Source organism: Gorilla gorilla, chromosome 9 (genome assembly GCF_029281585.2).
Source record: "Gorilla gorilla gorilla isolate KB3781 chromosome 9, NHGRI_mGorGor1-v2.1_pri, whole genome shotgun sequence".
Lineage (NCBI taxonomy): Eukaryota > Metazoa > Chordata > Mammalia > Primates > Hominidae > Gorilla > Gorilla gorilla.
This window is the reverse complement of record NC_073233.2, coordinates 9,446,131-9,461,181: the sequence shown is the minus strand read 5'-3', so window position 1 is coordinate 9,461,181 and position 15,051 is coordinate 9,446,131. Positions and strand designations below refer to the sequence as shown.

Sequence of the window (15,051 nt, the reverse complement as noted above, 5' to 3'; positions counted from 1 at the left end):
CAAGGTCCTTTCACCTTGGAAGCAATCTGTCAGGCACGTGTGGATATCCTCTTCTTCTTCAGCAAACTTTCACACGGAGGTTTTAGCACCCATTGATATGTGTTTGTATATGCATATAGTATTTATATACTACACATGTGTACACAGTTTTATATATACAAATTACGTACCTTAAATACACTTCATGTGCTTCATGTTAGTGGTTGTGTTTGCAGTTCTATTATAAATGTTTAAAACTGAGTGCCTGCTTGGTGTGTTTGACTTACCCACATCATGGGAGAATACTCGGGATGGGAGAATACTCGGGTATGTACTGGCTCTAAGCAAGGGAAGGGCGCTGGGTTTGGATTTCTGTATTGTGTCATTAAGAGGGAGATTGTTAAGAGTCTGTGTCATGAGCCAGATGTCTGCCACTTCGTAGTCACAACTGGGTAAAAGGACAGTCACTACCTTGTCAGGATCTCATTCATTGGTTTCTTGGGAAATGGGCTTATAAATACAAACAGCTCGGTATTGTGAGCTCACTACACATGTAGGTTAGCCCTAAGTGGGGTGGAATGGTCAGAAGTGCTTCCTGGAGGGAGGTGGGTTTGGGCAGAAGGACATTCAAGGCAGAGGCGAGTAGCACATGCAGAGAAAACTTAGGGAACAGTGCTGGCAGGGAGCTAGTGAGCCTTGGGCTCTCCTGGACTGTGAAGTCTGTGGCACCACAGTGAGCAAGGGAGCTAGTGGATGCTCTTTTACTTTGAGGAACTGATCTCATCTCTGTTCGTGGCTTCTGGACACCACCATGGGACTTGGGGGTAGACCATGTGAACTTACATTAATGATGTCCTCAGTTGTTTAAGTCTGGGGCTTAAACAGCCACAGTCCTGGTGAGAGCCAGGACTCTCTAGGTATTTATTCAGTAAATTTGTAACTACCCATCAGGTGATTAACCCAGAGTGTTAAATGCTCTTAAAATAAATTTTAATTATTTTCGAAACATGTTTAAGAAGTCACTGGTATATGTATTTAGAAATTAGATGTAAATCTAGGCAAAGCTAAGTAGATATGTTACTAATTTTTGACTCTTGGCTATTGTGTGTGGTGGGCATATTTTAAATATGTTTGGTCTTAACTCTTCATAGAAAAGCTCACAGATCAGGTGATGCAGAATCCTCGAGTTCTGGCAGCTTTACAGGAGCGACTTGACAATGTCCCTCACACCCCTTCCAGCTACATCGAAACGTAAGTGTGCTGTGAATAGGGTCTCATGCAATTTGGAGAAACAAAAGGAAAATAAAGGAAAAACCACTTTTCAGTTCCTCAGAACAGGAATAAATGTTTTTTTCATTCCAAGACATTGTCTATGACAGACAGGCACTGGGATATGAGAGGAGTGACCCTACCCGGTGCTTAGGCTCAGAGTTTGCCTGGTGGATGGAGTAGAGTGACCTGTCAGTTCTGATAGGAAGTGCACAGTGCCATCCTGTGGAGGGCTAGAGGACTTCACAGAGCATCCGAGTTGGAGAGGACAGCTGGTGGCTCTTAAGTTAAACTAAGAGAACCACTCCTTCCTGACATACCCACATGAGCCTGTGACACCAACACCTTAAAAAAAAAAAACTGGGCATAGTGCCACATGCCTATGAGTTTTCACTACCCTCCAGCCTGGGTGACAGTGAGACTGTCTTTAAGAAAAAAAAAAAGATGGGGTCTCAGTGTATTGCCTAGGCTGGTTTTGAACTCATGGCCTCAATTGGTTCTCCCGCCTCAGCCTCTCAAAATGCTGGGATAACGGGTGAGCTACTGCGCCTGGCTGACACCTTTGCTTTCTTACGAGAGGCCTATGTGCTAGATGTATTGCACTATGAAAATGATAAGGGTGGTGATCCTAGAATCCTAGGATGGCTCTTGTCAGGACCTCTCTTACTTCTGGAAGGAATTTTTGTTTTTTGAGTTGGAGTCTCACTGTTGTTCAGGCTGGAGTGCAGTGGCATGTAATAGTTCATTGTAACCCTGAACTCCTGAGCTCAAGTAATCCTTCTACCTCAGCCTCCAGAGTAGTTGGAACTATAGGCATGCACCACCATGCATGGCAATTTTTTTTTTTTTTTTTTTAAAGGGATGAGCTGTTACTGGGCTTCCATCTATAATTGGGTCAGGGCTTGGTCTCCCAGGAGGCCCCACCTTCCAACTGGTTTCCCCAGTCAGGACTGCCAGGGCTATTACGACAAGAAGGGGACATTTATTTTTTATTTTTATTTTTTGAGACAGACTCTTGCTCTGTCATCCAGGCTGGGGTGCAACTTCCGCCTCCCGGGTTCAAGTGATTCTCCTGCCTCTCAGCCTCCCGAGTAGCTGGAATTGCAGGTGCGTGCCACCACGCCCAGCTAGTTTTTTGTAGTTTTATTTATTTTACTGTAGTTCTGGAGTAGATGTGCTGAGTGTGCAGGTTTGTTACATAGGTATACATGTGCCATGGTGATTTGCTGCACGTTTTTTTTGTTTGTTTTGTTTTGTTTTGTTTTTGTATTTTTAGTAGAGACAGGGATTTGCCATGTTGGCCAGGCTGATCTCCAACTCCTGACCTCAGGTGATCTGCCCACCTTGGCCTCCCAAAGTGCTGGGATTACAGGCATGAGCCACTGCGCCTGGCCTAGAAGGTGACATTCAGAGTTTGCTTTGCCCATTTAGAAGCTTCTCAGGGATTACTTAGTGGGCAAGGTGTTTTGATGTTATTTTTTTTGCAGACTAGATTGATGGGATGGGGTGATACTGAGTGGGAGTGGCAAGAATTGAGAATGAGTAATGGTTTCTAGTTTTCTCGCTTTAGAAACTGGGTTGGTGGGGTGGCATTCTGTGAGAGGAACTGCTTGAGTGGGATCAAGTTTATGTGGGACTAGAAGTGGTTCCATATTAGCCATATTGCAGGAAAAGTGCCTGCAGAGGGCTGGGTGTAGTTGGTATGAATGATTGAAGGACTGTTGGGGGCACACTAGGGTTGAGTTTGTTTAACATCCTTTGTCTAAATGACGAGTTAATGGGTGCAGCACACCAACATGGCACATGTATATGTATGTAACAAAACCTGCACGTTGTGCACTTGTACCCTAAAACTTAAAGTATAATTTAAAAAAAAAATCCTTTGTCATTTTACTTCAGTTGGAAAGCTTCAAAAATTAAACTAATTTAAAATTGTATAATAAGCCAGGCATGGTAGCTCACACCTGTAATCCTAGCACTTTGGGAGGCTGAGGCAGGCAGATTGCTTGAGCTCAGGAGTTCGAGACCAGCCTGGGCAACATGGTCAAACCCCATCTCTACAGGATGCAAAAAAATTAGCTGGGCATGATGATGTGCCCCTGTAGTCCAGCTATTCAGGATGCTGAGGTGGGAGGATCATTTGAGCCCAGAAAGTTGAGGCTACAGTGAGCCGAGATGGCACCACTGCAGTGCAGCCTGGGCAACAGAGTGAGATCCTGTCACAGTAAATGAATGAATGAATGACCAGTGCAGAAAAGGGGTAAAAATGGCAGTGGGAGTCTACCATTTTGTTAAATTCTTTCTGCTTTTCCCTTTTTCTCATCTACTACTAGCAGTAGTTCTAGAATGTTAAGCATTATTTGAGAGTCTTTGCTTAAACTAAGGACCTTTAGCTTGAGGTAGCTGTGGTTATATTTCACCCAGGAGAGTGGTCCTTTGGTATGCAAGGCAGTTGTTCTGATACCTCCCAGACTAGTGATATGTGTGTATGACTTGCCTACCGTTCTGTGCTGTCTGTTGGAGGGTAAGTCAAGTGCTTAGACTTGAAGACTCTGATTGTGTGAATGAGTATTCAAGATGCAGGACCCAGGGCCCTGCCCCAGATAGATTATTTGGGTCTATGATGAGCCAGGAATCTGCTCTTCAGTCCACATGATTGTGACCAGGGACTTCGTTTTAAACAAATAGTTTTGATGGGTTAAACAAGGATTTTTCTTCTGATTTATAAAAGTTACACATACCAACTATTTTTTAAAACATAGAACAGAATTGAAAGGCAAACTCATAGTTGACCTGACTCTCCAGGACAAAGTTGTGTTGCCTGTGGTCTGTGTTTCTCAGATTTTTTCCTCCAGTGTGTTAACAAGTGTGGACTCCCACGTGGCACTAAATATTCCTGGACAGTGTGATTATGAATAGGTCATATTTGAATGCTGTTGCACTTGCATTGTCCAGTTTTTCACTTGTACAGATCTATCGACGGACACTCCAGCATAAATACTTGATTAGGATAAATTTTTTTTTTTTTCCTTTTGGTAAGATAGGGTCTTGCTCTGTTTCCCAGGCTGGAGTGCAGTAGCAAAATCATAGCTCCCTGCTGCCTTGACCTCGCAGACTCAAGTGATCCTCCCACCTCAGCCTCCTGAGTAGCTGGGACTACAGGCGCACACCATCATGCCTGGCTAATTTTTAAAAATTGTTTGTAGAGAGAGGTCTTGCTGTATTTCTCAGGCTGGTCTTGGAGTCCTGCCCTCAAGCAATCTTACCTTGGCCTCCCAGAGTGGTGGGATTACAGGCATGAGCCACTGCGCCCAGCCTTAAGGATAAATTCTTAGAAATAGAATTACTGGGTCCAAAGAACATTTTCAATATTTCTGCCCTTCAGAAAGATGAGTCAGTTAGAGGGCTTCTTGGCCCTTAGCCTCGTAAAACCTAGGTGTTTTGTTTTGGTTTTTAATTGCCAATTTGGTAAGGAAAAGATGAGTGTTCTTAAATGTTTGCATTCTTTTGGATATTTTATGAAATTGAATCTTTCTTCATGTTTGACAATTTGTGTTTTTTCTTTTGTGAATTATTTTTTCTGCTTCCTCCTGTATCCTTTTTTTCCTATTGGGGTATTTGTCCTTTTCTTAATTTTTAAGAGGTCTTGTTCATAGTAAGGATGTTGATTCCATGTTAACCTAAATTTATTTTAATAAAATTGAAAAGCATGCTGCTTTATTTTGCAGGCATGAGGATGTTGTATTTCTTACTCCCTTTTTTAGTTTACCTAAAGCAGTAAAAAGAAGAATTAATGCATTGAAACAACTTCAGGTGAGATGTGCTCACATAGAAGCCAAGTTCTATGAAGAGGTACATGACTTGGAAAGAAAGTATGCAGCGCTATACCAGCCTCTCTTTGACAAGGTAGGGAGCTCTGTTAATTTAGTATACAGATAGTTTTCAACTTACGAAGGTGTTAGGTTCCGATAAACCCATTATAAGTTGACAACATCTAGGGTAAGAACGCATCTAACCTGCCAAACATAGCTTAGTCTAGACTACCTTAAACAAGCTCAGAACGCTTACATTAGCCTGCAGTCAGGCAAAATCATCTTCCACAAAGCCTATTTTATAATAAAGTGCTGAGTATCTCACGTAATGTATTGAACCCTACACAGAGAGAGGAACACAGTGTGGCAGTATTGGTGCCCAAAGTGTGATGGCTTCTGCACCATCAGGAAGTTGAAAATCTTTAGCTGAACCATTGGAAATCGGGGACTGTCTTTATTTTACATCTTTAGGTGAAACATCCAGGTTTACCCAGGGAATCATTTAATATTTTTCTTTGAACCCTAAAATTTAGAATCTTAAAATAAGTTATAAAAATATCCAGTTTTCAAAGTCTTTTTGTAGACATTATTTATAAATTTAACTCCTGAGTTCCTAAGTAAGCTAATAACATAATTCTAATAAGGTCTCATTTTTATGTAGAGAAGAGAATTTATCACCGGCGATGTTGAACCAACAGATGCGGAATCGGAATGGCACAGTGAAAATGAAGAGGAAGAGAAATTGGCTGTAAGTCTTTAGAAAAATGTGACTCATGTTCTGTTTTAATACTGTTAAAAATAAGCATTTTTTAATGATTTTTAATGACTAGTAAACTTATGTGCTTCTAACAGTAGATGCTGCTGCATCATTAGGTTGGGTTTAGATTCCTTTCTGATATGGATCTAGCATCTGACACAGTACTGTCAGTTAATAGGAGTAAGATGTAGTGCCACCTCAGTTATCTGTGGACAGGAGCATATTGAAATAAGGGATCAGACCAACAAAGATTAAAACATCAGAGAAAGCAAAGATCTAGAAGAGATGCCCCTGTGTTCTCAGTCACTGGAAGATTGGGGGAGTTGTGGGGGGAGTGCCTTCCTGCTCAGTGGCGTGGACTAGCTTGCCCCCTGAGAGGTGCTCAGCTGGTGGATTGGTTGTGGATGGTGGTTGTGGTGTGGCCATCAGTCACCTGCTCACAGCCTTTTTCTAGTGACTGGTCCTGTTCCAGTGCTGTGAAAACTCCCAGTGTACCATGGATTAACTTTGTCAGCCTGATTTTATGTTTGGGAGAGAAGTAACTTTTATCCTATAACTAACTTTTTGCAGGTTTTTTTTTTTTTTTGAGGTATATGATAATTTTGGTAGCCATATGTGTTTTTGATGCTTTTAAAATATGTAGAACCTGGCCTAATTGAAGCCATGGCTGTGGATTAATACAGTTGTGAATCAGTTTCTAACAGCTCAAGGGAAATCTGCCTTCGCTGATTTAAAAGGCCTTTCATTTCAATATCATTTCATCATAACAATCCCATTTGACAAGGCATTCAGAATTTCCCATAGTTCCATTTAGTGTTGTGTTTCACCTCTCTTGGTCTACCTTTTCCCTGGGGCCTGACTCCCCTTCATTTTGCCATGTAGCCTTTCTGGTCACTTTCTGATGCTTGCATGGTGTCTGAACCGGCATTTATAGCCACTTCCTTAAAAGCTGGATAAGTTGCTGAGCACTTTCTTGCTGTAGATACTGCTGCAGCAAATTTTTTTTTTTTTTACTTCAACTTACCACCCCACAAATTTTAACAAGAGGTCAGATTATTAGTCCAAGTGAACTTATTTATCCTTGCACTGGACTTTTTTTGCCCAGTGATAGATGTTCTGCATATTTGCATTGCATCTCCTTAAGGTTGATGTACAGTCTTTGCATCTGCATTTGTGATGATGATTGTCTCAGGATGGCACCTCACAGAGCCAGCACTGGATGGCCTTTCCCAGCATTGGTGGCACTTTGTCATCTCTTTAGTTTCTTCGCCTTTGATGTGAAATCATATGGAATTCCGTGTGGATGTAATGACTTGAATGCTTTTTCCTCAGAAGCATCTGAAAAGTGTCGCATGGCCCAGTGAGTGGTTTGGAGGTGCAGACTTTGAAAGAAAGGTGTTTGATGGGAGATAATACAGGATTCGGAAATGATATTCTACGTTAAGCCACTGCATTATTTGTAAATTTGTATTTTTGTTACCTATTTTGCATCTTTTTTTTTTTTTTTTTAGGGAGACATGAAAAATAAAGTAGTCGTAACAGAAAAAGAAGCAGCAACAGCTGAAGAGCCAAATCCCAAAGGAATTCCAGAGTTCTGGTTTACCATCTTTAGAAATGTAGATATGCTAAGTGAATTAGTCCAGGTAAGCACATTTCTATCTTGTAGAGAGATTATGTGGTAGTCTTCTAACATTACTTATCTATGGCATTTTTTAAGCACTAAACTGCGCATTGAAAGGTTGTTCATAGTGGGCGGAAGGGCACTTTCTCTGACCAGGACCTCAGATGAGCAGTCCTGATCTCACAGTGAATGGTTTATTCACAGTGGGGCTTCCATGCTGTCTTTTGCAGTTCTTGGTGGAAAGCTGGGCACTTCAGCCTGATCCAAAACTTTCAAATCAGTTCCTTTTACCTCTTGTAAAGGTCTGTTGTCTCGCCTGTGGGAAAGCCTAAGAATAGATTCCAGAGCCCATCTCTGTCTTACTGTGGTGTGAGTGCGCAGGAAAGGGTGAGGGCAGGAGACCAGAGTAGAATGAATTTTGAAGGGATGAGCTGTGTGTGTGTGTGTGTGTGTGTGTGTGTGTACACACACATCTCAGTGAATTTTTGAACAAGTTGCTAATATTTTCTGATCACTTCTCTTGAAAAAGTGTCTATTTTTTTAAAAAAAGAGGCCAGTCATGGTGGCTCATGTCTGTAGCCCCAGCACTTTGGGAGGTCAAGGTAGGCAGATCGTTTGAGACCAGCCTGGGCAGCATGGCGAAATCCCATCTCTACAAAAAATAGAAGTGAGCTGGGCGTTGTGGTGTGCGTCTGTGGTCCCAGGTACTTGGGAGGCTGAGGCAGGAGGATCACCTGAGCCGAGGAGGTTGAGGCTGTGGTGAGCTGTGATCATGGTGCTGCACTCCATCCTGGTGGGTGACAGAGACCCTGTCTCAAAAAAAAACAAAAAAACAAAAAACAACACAACAACAAAACCCAACCACCATTTCTGATTTTGTCTTGCCTTGACATTTCACTTTCTGTAGTGAAATGGTGAACAAAGTAAAAGGTAACAAATTTGGTTTTCCCTGAAATGAGTTATAATAGAAGTTTCTAGAACAGAGAAACAAATCTTGCCTTAAGTCTCACTGACTGACTTGCTGTCAGTTTTTATTGCTCCAGCGTCCCCAGAAACAGCACGTCTGCATTCAGACTCGCTCAGGACAGCTGCAGGCTCTGCTTGTGTGGGCAGAGTGCTTCTCTCATCACAGAGCATAGGCACTGTGCGTTGCAAACTGCTATATTGTAATTTGCACAGGATTTTACAGCTGCGTTTCTTAATGGTTTTCACAAATGTATCACATTGCTGCCTCTGCTACCTCCCTTGTTTAGTGCTTGTCCTGTGTCCTAAGCCAAAACTTGAGAAAAGATGGAAAGAATGATGTATTTCTTATTCTCCTTCCAGACCAGAAAGCATCTAAAATAGAACAGCCTTGGTTTTTCCTGATCTGAGCTTCCTTTTCATATGAAAAGGTGGAATTTAAGAAGACTAGATCATACTTTTAAAAGAATGCCATGCACCAGAATTTCATTGGAAAAATTAAGTAATGTCTACCAGAGCCGTAGTCTCACCCTGTGTATTACAATCACCTGAGCAGCTTTGAAAACTAAATAGCAAAAACTAAATGCCTCATCTGTCACCATGGCACTGAGAGTTTTGAGGTGGTTTTAGGAACTCTAATGTGCACCCTGAGAGTTGAAAATCTCCATGGCAGGGAGCAGGTGGAAAGACTAGCTGTTAGTTCGTTCTTCTCAGACTTCGGGGGGCATGGGGAGTGGCCATGGCAGTGCGGATTCTGGTTCTGTGGGGCTGTCTGGCTCATGGGCCCTGGGGTGATTCTTGCACTGCAGGGTTGGAGCATCTCACGTGGGATTGGGGGTGCAGTGATAACAGGGTTTGGGAACTAGAGTTAGGTGACTTGAGTGAGTTTTGGTGTCCCCTTCTGTGCGTGTGGCCACCTGGTTATGGCATTGGGGTCACTGGCCGTGGATAGTGCTGCCTTGGGTTTTGAGAGCACAGTGAGGCATTTGGCCACATTTTAAATGGGGTGTCCCTTCTCATTCTCCCAGCACCTCTGTATTAGTGTCAGTGCTTCAGCATTTCAGCCATGAAGTGTCTTTTGTTGCTTTTTGTTTTAACAGCTTTAAAAAGATATGCAGGGGTTGATAGAGTACTCATTTAATATGCAGAGAATGAGGAAATGTTATTTGTACTGTTTGTAACCTCGTAGCAGGTAATGGTAGCATATTCTATTTTGATTTTTTTTTAAACAATTTTTTCTTTTCTTTTCTTTTTTTTTAACGGAGTCTCGCTCTGTCGCCCAGGCTGGAGTGCAGTGGCGTGATCTTGGCTCACTGTAAGCTCCACCTCCTGGGTTCACGCCATTCTCCTGCCTCAGCCTCCTGAGTAGCTGGGACTACAGGCATCCGCCACCACGCCTGGCTAATTTTTTTATTTTTAGTAGAGACGGGGTTTCACTGTGTTAGCCAGGATGGTCTCGATCTGCTGACCTCGTCATCCGCCTGCCTTGGCCTCCCAAAGTGCTGGGATTACAGGCGTGAGCCACCGTGCCCGGCCAACGGTTGTTTTTTAATGTCTGGTTTTGAAGTCTGCCATTTCTGAGAGAAGCCCTTTCATTTTTAAGGGACATGGTCTTGCTATGATGCCCAGCCTAGAGGTCAGTGGCTTTTCATAGGCACAGTCAGGACACTGCTGTCTCAGTCTCCTGGCCTCAAGGGGTCCTCCCGAGTAGCTGGGATTGTAGGTGTGCGCCACTATGCCCAGCTCATTTTGGTCAAATATTAAATTCCAAAGATGGATTAACTCTGAGTCCCTTTGTTCTAAATTTGGGGATAGTTGAAATATATTCCTGCAAGTAGAGTGGAAAATTTGAGATGGCGGCTTTACAATCTGAGTGCGATGCCTCCAGTGTTGTGCCTTTGCTTCCTGAGTCTGAGCGTCTGCCAGTGTGGGGCATTACCTTATATTTGCCCTGGACATTTAAAGTTTTGACCCACAGGGTACATGGCTGCTTGAGGAAATTAGAACATAATGGTTATTTTATGAAGTTTGGGAAAACATGAGTGGGCACTGCGTCTTTGAGTGGGATGAGTTTGAAGTCCCAGTGCCATCTCTGGAAAGCATGCTGGTGGAAGTGCTCATCTTGGTGATCTAGAGCCAGCGCATGCTTCCGTGGGTGGCACGCACAGCATTGGAGACTGAACATCGCATGCAGGTGTGGCCCATTTCACAACTGCCTCTGGGTTCCTTTTTGTCTAGATACTTGCAGGTATCTTTTTGTTGCTGTTTTTGTTTTGTTTTATGTCAGAAGAGTTGAAAATTAGGACTCAACGGAAAATCAGGCACAGAAAGGGGGGAAATACCTCACGTTCACACTCGTGGGAGCTACAAAAACAGCTCACCGAAGCAGAGAATTGTTGATAAAGGCTAAGAAGGAGAGAGAGGGGCGGATAAATAGGGAGAGGTCTGTTGAGAGGTCTGTTATCAGATACAGAGTGACTGCTAGATTGGAGGAGTAAGTTCTGGTGTGTTGTAGCACTGTAGGGTGAATGTGGCTAACGATAATTTAGTGCGTATTTTCAGAAAGCTAGAGGACGGGTTTTGAATGTTCAAAAATAAATGTTTGAAGTGATGGTCCTGATTTATTACACATTGTATACGTGCATCAAAATGTCACTGTGTACCATAAATAGTACAGTTATTACATACAACTAAAAAAGAGAAAAAATGATTTAAGAAAAACAACGCAACTTCAAGACATTTTGAGATTCAGTGCCCAGACTTTGGGGGTAAAGAAGTGACTGCCATGTTATAAATGAAGCGCCTGCTGCCAGTGCATGTTTCTGAGGATTCAGGTCTTCCCACTCCTCTTCTGACTTTCCTCACTGGGACTTTCTAAGCTGACAGGTATTGGCAAAATGAGTTTAAAGAAATATCACTTGTAAAATGATACAGACCACAGATAAGAATTGTACGCTCTTCCATGATGCCCACTCTTCCATGGTGCCCGCAAGTTGGATCTCAGACACGCTCTGTGTAAGTGTTCTTAAAGAAGTAACCATGTGTGGCCGGGCGCGGTGGCTCACGCCTGTAGTCCCAGCACTTTGGGAGGCCGAGGTGGGTGGATCACAAGGTCAGGAGATCGAGACCATCCTGGCTAACATGGTGAAACCCCGTCTCTACTAAAAATACAAAAAATTAGCCGGGCATGGTTGGCGGGCGCCTGTAGTCCCAGCTACTCGGGAGGCTGAGTCCGGGAGGCAGAGCTTGCAGTGACCAAGATCACACCATTGCACTCCAGTCTGGGCAACAGAGCCAGACTCCGTCTCAAAAAAAATAAAGAAGTGACCGTGTGTATTGTCAGTTTTGGATACAGTCATGAGCCACATAACACATTTTGGTCACAACAGACTGCATATAGGATGGCGGTCCTGTAAGATTATGATACCATATTCTTACTGTACCTTCTCTGTGTTTAGATACACAAATAATTACCATCACCATCTGCTTCCAGTATTCAGTACAGTCCCATGCTGTTCAGGTTTGCAGCGTAGGAGCAATAGTGGATAGCAGGCTGCACTATCGAGGTTTGTGTAAATATGCTCTGATGAACGCACGCCGAATTGCCTAACAATGTGTTTCTCAGGAGGTGCCCCCGTTGTTAAGCCATGCACAACTTCATTGCCACAGGTGGGGAAGCTGGCTGCCAAGGCCGTAGCCGATCTAGCCTTCTCTTCTGACTTCCAGGCTTCTGCTCTGTCTCCTCAGAGAGGCTGAGGACCAACAGTCTTGGTTGGTAGCATTTCTGATCTCTGTGTGCAGTGGCAGCTGGTGGCAGGAAAGCAGTGAAGGCCCTTGCCCCAGTATTGCAGGCAGGTGGGTGTCAGTGGCACTGCCCTTTGCTGGCAGTGGCAGCCACCGTTGCTCCACACTAGGGAAAGGGGACACCTTCGTGCCGCTTCTCTATGACAGGGAGTTGGTGAATAAGTCTGAGTTTCTTCCTGGTAGTTATTACTTGACAAGGACAGAATTCCAATAGGGCTAGTTATGCAACATCTGGGAGCCTCTGCAACCATGACTCTTCGGGAGAGATGTGTTGTTTTTTTAAAAGCCTGTTGGAATTTTTTTTCTCTTTTTGATTAGGAATATGATGAACCAATCTTGAAACACCTGCAGGATATTAAAGTGAAATTTTCTGACCCTGGACAGCCTATGGTGAGTACTGACTTGACCTTCTGGTTGGCATGAGACAGGGTCAGTCCACAAAGATGGAAGAACTTGGAGCCAGGGGCAAGAAACCCACAAAACCCACACCCAGCCACTCATCTGCTGGGCAGCCCTGGGCGAGACTGCTCTCCAAGAGTTAGACTGAGTACCGCATTGTGTGTTTGCTCCCTGAGTTCGATGGGGGATCCCATTGCCTTTCTGTGTCATGCTTGGCACTGTAGTCGTGAGTCTGTGCTGGATGATTTGACAGTGATGCAGACCATGTGATGCCCCACACCCTGCTGCCAGGTGGGCACCAACGCAGGAGTCAGGCTGCAACTCCTGGGCTGTAGTGGTGCTGTCCACTGTGCCAGGCCTCAGTCTTGTAGTTTGTTTACTCTGTTGGGTGGAGATGATACCATTCTTTTCCCAAGTGTCTCTGAAGTTTGCATGCATCTAATGTATATGTTTAACGTTTAAAAAGATGGGAGCTATGTACACATAATGATCAGCACTTATTCAGAAATCTGAACCTACTAGGTTTTACCCTAAAAAAAAAAGCGCAAATAAGACTGAAAAATGTTTTCCTGCTCTTTGATTTGTCCTGAAACACATCTTTACAATATGCTTGCTATGGCGTATCATTGCACTAGTAATGTTAGTGGCATGGATCAGCCTGCCAGTTGGTAAGATAAGCTTGACTAGGTCAGCCCTTACTTTTATCTGAGGAGCCATATGCTCATCTTCAGATGGCCTTGCCAGACTGTCTCATCCCAGCCTGGTTCTCCCAGGGAGCACTGTTCGTAACCCGTTAGCCTGGCTGTAGCTAATGGGTTCCATTCCGGTGCGATAGCATTTCCAGCGACACATGACTGACTGACTGGTGGCTTTCAGTTTCAGGTCTTGGAGACAAATGCTGCATGATGGGCTGTGGGTTAGGGATCTTGGGTGTGGGTGATGGTGGTGGGGACCTGGGGCCAGTCACCAGTATCTTCCTTCCTCCCCATTTCAGCACTGGGGCCTGGGCTGATGGATGAGGGCCACTAGGAGTGGGATTTCTTCAGCACTGGGGCCTGGGGTAATGGATGAGGGCCACTAGGAGTGGGATTTCTTCACTGCAAGTGCTGCAAGTAATGCCTGGGGCAGCAGCAGGGGTGGGCAGTGGATGTACCTGTATCTGTCTCTTCTACTTTTTCCTGTCTGTTTTCCACTATGGAAGGTGACATTCAGGTGTCCCTCTCTAGGTGGGGCCCTGGGAGCTGGGAGTGATGCCTGCTCACCAGCTGGGGACTGCCCTCCAGAGGGGATACCCCATCTTCCTTGCCCCATGTGGGTTATAGCAGGTCTTTCTTCCTGGGCTTGCATCACTTCTGTTTAGACTTTATCACAGGGCCCCCAGGAGCCGCCTGGGCACGTCTGCCTAGTTTGCCCTCATTGGTGTGCATTCTCTTCCCCGTGGTGTGAGCGTGTGGTGCTTTAAGTTTCTGTGCGTTTTTCCCTTGTACTTCTTCCTTACCTGTGATTCATCCAGATGCAATTAACTTTTTTCCCTTTTGGGTCAGTTCCTTTTTTTTTCCTTTCTTTTTTCTCCTTTTCTTTTCTTCCTTTTTTTTCTTTTTTCTTCTCTTTTTTTTTTTTTTTTTTTTTTTTTGAGACCGAGTCTCACTCTGTCACCAGGCTGGAGTGCAGTGATATGATCTCGGCTCACTGCAACCTCTGCCTCCCGGATTCAAGCGATTCTCCTGCGTCAGCCTCCCGAGTAGCTGGGACTACAGGCGCGCACCACCACGCCCAGCTAATTTTTGTATTTTTAGTAGAGACTTGGTTTCACCATGTTGGCCAGGATGGTCTCAATCTCTTGACCTCATGATCCATCTGCCTCAGCCTCCCAAAGTGCTGGGATTACAGGTGTGAGCCACCACACCTGGCCTCTTTTTTCTTTTTGGACACCTGTTTGATGATTTCCTGGGTCAATTTTCTTTCTTTCTTAGCCTGTCATCTTATTTTTCTCCATCTCATTGTGACTCATAGACTAGAGCTCTGGTTATGGTAGACTGTGGACCAGTAATTTTTTTTTTCTTTTTACTTCCCTATTATAAAAGTCATATGTAGAAAATACAGGCAAGTGTAAAGAACACTATACAAATCTGTCTTCTAAAAGTAAATCTCAGCAGCTTAGTGAATTTCCCCATACTCTTTTTCCTTTGTAAAATTATTATGAAGCGTCTAATGCATTTTAAGTTATAAAGTTAAGTGAAACTTCAAAATGAGTCTTGACTGGTGTTTTTGCAGCATGCCTCATTGCCTTCCCTTGAGTGCTTGCCTACCTGGATACACAGTGCACACGTGTGCCACACGGCTCCTGCCACACCACATGGGTGTGTGCACAGTGTCACCCTGCTGCCACATCACACAGGCTTGGCTGGGGGAATAGTTGTTACTGCAGCCATTGGCTATAAAACAGT

The 15,051-nt window shown here is 44.0% G+C and overlaps 1 protein-coding gene and 1 non-coding gene across 23 annotated transcripts in view; both read left to right on the top strand.

Moving 5' to 3' along the window:
• NAP1L4 (nucleosome assembly protein 1 like 4) overlaps nt 1-15,051 on the top strand; it is a 48,092-nt gene that overhangs the window by 15,218 nt on the left and 17,823 nt on the right. For 12 of the 22 annotated variants that reach the window (XR_004071782.3, XM_031016048.3, XM_063710890.1 and 9 more), the window contains 5 exons: nt 1,131-1,230; nt 5,013-5,154; nt 5,722-5,808; nt 7,329-7,460; nt 12,524-12,595. Coding sequence is in view for 20 of the 22 variants with exons in the window: in XM_031016048.3 (XP_030871908.1) it covers nt 1,131-1,230; nt 5,013-5,154; nt 5,722-5,808; nt 7,329-7,460; nt 12,524-12,595 (533 nt within the window). In the remaining 2 variants the exon portion in view is untranslated. Of the gene's footprint in view, nt 1-1,130; nt 1,231-4,976; nt 5,155-5,721; nt 5,809-7,328; nt 7,461-12,523; nt 12,596-15,051 lie in introns of all 22 variants that reach the window. The other 10 variants (XR_010135427.1, XM_055355174.2, XM_055355176.2 and 7 more) reach the window with 1 other exon arrangement.
• On the top strand, nt 13,379-13,501 carry LOC115936383 (small nucleolar RNA SNORA54). The gene has a single exon (XR_004071875.1). It is a non-coding gene; the product is annotated as a small nucleolar RNA SNORA54 (small nucleolar RNA).